The 2,622-nt window shown below is 32.9% G+C and overlaps 1 protein-coding gene across 2 annotated transcripts; it reads right to left on the minus strand.

The window, feature by feature from the left end:
- Positions 1-234: 234 nt before the first annotated feature.
- Positions 235-2,622, minus strand: LOC134251062 (uncharacterized). 2 transcript variants are annotated; one of them, XM_062733427.1, is made up of 3 exons: positions 2,475-2,618; positions 1,898-1,976; positions 235-1,378 (listed from the first exon to the last, which is right to left on the minus strand). In XM_062733427.1, exons 2-3 carry the CDS (start codon positions 1,943-1,945, stop codon positions 668-670), a joined length of 759 nt encoding a protein of 252 aa, XP_062589411.1. In that variant the 5' UTR covers positions 1,946-1,976; positions 2,475-2,618; the 3' UTR covers positions 235-667. The 2 variants fall into 2 exon arrangements, with proteins under 2 accessions (XP_062589411.1, XP_062589413.1); XM_062733429.1 differs by lacking the exon at positions 1,898-1,976 and having other exon boundaries at positions 241-1,378; positions 2,475-2,622.

A 2,622-nucleotide genomic window follows, 5' to 3' on the forward strand; every position in this document is an offset into this window, starting at 1 on the left:
CATTTTGTTAACTATGTTTTACTTCTTTCGTCATTGACTTTAAAAAATGACATATTTCACTTCTAAATGATGTTATTTGTATTTGCCTGCTTTTTTCCTGCAAAAAAACAAAACCAAAAACAAAAACAAAACAAAGAAAAAAAGAAAAAAACAAGCTCAGTTATTTGGCAGGAGAACTAAGAAACATAAATTATTTCTAATTGGATATAGATGAGGAATAAAGTTTTAATCAAATTTTACATATCATTGCATACAGAAAGAGAACCTTCTCCAGAAAACCAATGACTTGTATCATATTGATACTGTTCAGCATTTGTAGAAAGCTCCTTTATATATAGCAAATAATTCATGGTGGAAAACAAAACTCCTTTCTTAAAGTGTGATATGAAAATACTATAGTAGTTGATGCTTTACATGGATAAAATAAAAGAATTTCCGTTTTTTTTAATCAAGTTTTTTTATTGGCAAGTGACTCACTGTTCACAAAAACCACAAGTGCATAAATGTATCTTTGTTTAAGATCGACAAGGATGAAAGTACTTAAACATCCTGTACATTAGAACAACACCAAGTAAAAGAAAATTCACAGTAGAAACTCACGTTTAAAAACATATCTCCACTCACAATGTAAAAAAAAAAATGATTTTTTTCAATTTTCTATATTCTTTTATAATGAGAGGCTTCGATCCGGAGACATTACTACATAATCACTGTCATCAACTTTTGTGTCATTAGCCATGTAAATATACCAGTCTTCCTCAGATTGGCCGACCACTGTTTTAGAAGGATCATTTTCATATACATGTAAGCCCAAGTCCTTATCACTTCCACTAGTATTTACATTTCTTATGTCATTTTCATATAGAAACAAGTCTTGGAACCTTTCACTGTCATCCTGATAATTAGCATACACAGAGCCTGTGACTTCGGACTCACTACGAGATCTGAAAATATTGGCGTATACTTGGTAGTGACTTTCATTAAACTTTGGAGGTGGTGGTCTTTTAGGAGGAACTTTTTTCTTTCCTTTCTGTGTACTTTTTCCTCTGATTTTCGAGTGATCATTTTCATGTATATGGTTTTTGTTGAAAGTAGTGTCACTCGCAGTTGTCTTTTCAATACGAATAGTGCATGGATGCACAAGATCAGAGCTTTGACAATTTGGGAAAGGGCCATCAATTTTAGGTATTTTCTTCTCTACCTTTCCTACATTGGAAGTGGACGCTGATTTTGGTCGACATTGTAATGCACCACTCCCATCCTCTGGCAGTTTTAACAGATTTGAAATGGACTTTGATTTCTTTCCTTTACGGACAGGGACGGTGATTTTATGGACAATTTTTGACATAGAGAAGTTAATCCCTTCCATGTCCAATATCTGGAAAGAAAAACATTCTGGTAAATCATCATAATACATCATCTTGTTATATTCTCTAAATTCGCTAAGTTACTTTGTAAAAAAGGGGATTGTTAACAATAATTCTTAGAGAAAATTCTAATTTTGAGCATACATTCTTTTCGACTGCAGACTTAAGATATTTCAAAAAATGAAAGGTAAATTTTTGGCGCACATCTTTTCATGTTTTTCAATACATGATTACATAAAGAATGAATAATTATATTTATAATCAGATGCATGGTAAAAATTCAATGAATGGTGAACCCCCATTTGTTTATTGCTCACTCCATCACGACACCTGATCCCAGCTCTGAAGTTTTAGAGGTCCTTGTTTGCCCCGCTCTTATTTTGTAATGTTTAATAGACTATGTGCACGAATACAGTATTAATATTTTATTTAGAAGAGCTAGAACGAAAATATCAGTCACTGGTGAAGATTACGAACAGAGATCGATCTCCTAATTATACAAATCTGTAAAGAGGAAATAAAAACGGAACCCCAGAAAATTCCAGAGGAGGGATTAGGTGCCTAGGAGAAGTAAGCATCCCTTGTTGACTGCTCACACCCGCCACGTCCCTATGTATTAATCAAGTGGACGGAACATTATATATTCAAATTTAATACAAAAGCAAAGATCTAACAAATGGCAAGAAACAAGTCAGCAAGCAGACTTTTTTGCTTATTGTATTTTTGACATTCATGTTGCATAAAATTATCTGTCAGTAATTTGTCTCGGTTCAAAAATGAGTTGGGAGACACAAACACCATATGCATGTGAGAGCGCAATAAATAAGGAAAGACAGCGATGGAAAAGCGAAAGTTGTCATGTTGTTTGTCAAACAGTTAGTTGGCAATTTAATTGTCATCTAAATCAGTACAATATTCAGATAATGGAACAGACGTTGCACACTTTTTTTTTGTATATCTTATTTACTGGGATATATAGATTTGAGTTATAAATGAAAATAGCATTGTTTTTTGATAATTAAACAAACAAATATGTTCCAAAAAGTAGGAAGGGTAACTTCCCATGTCCTCCCCTTTATAATAAACACCTGTCTTGAAATATCTTACCTTTTGAAGCAGTTTGCGCAATTTTAATTCCAGTTTTCTTTATGTCAACAGTAAATTTTGAATGATGATATTAAGATGAGATCGGCTGTATATATGCATTACAGCCATGATCTCGGAAATGTGTAACAATCATGCATTTGTCATTTGC

This window comes from Saccostrea cucullata, unplaced genomic scaffold, assembly GCF_032062105.1.
Source record: "Saccostrea cucullata isolate Sc308-1 unplaced genomic scaffold, CSIRO_AGI_Scuc_v1 ctg746, whole genome shotgun sequence".
In the NCBI taxonomy this organism is placed as follows: Eukaryota; Metazoa; Mollusca; class Bivalvia; order Ostreida; family Ostreidae; genus Saccostrea; species Saccostrea cuccullata.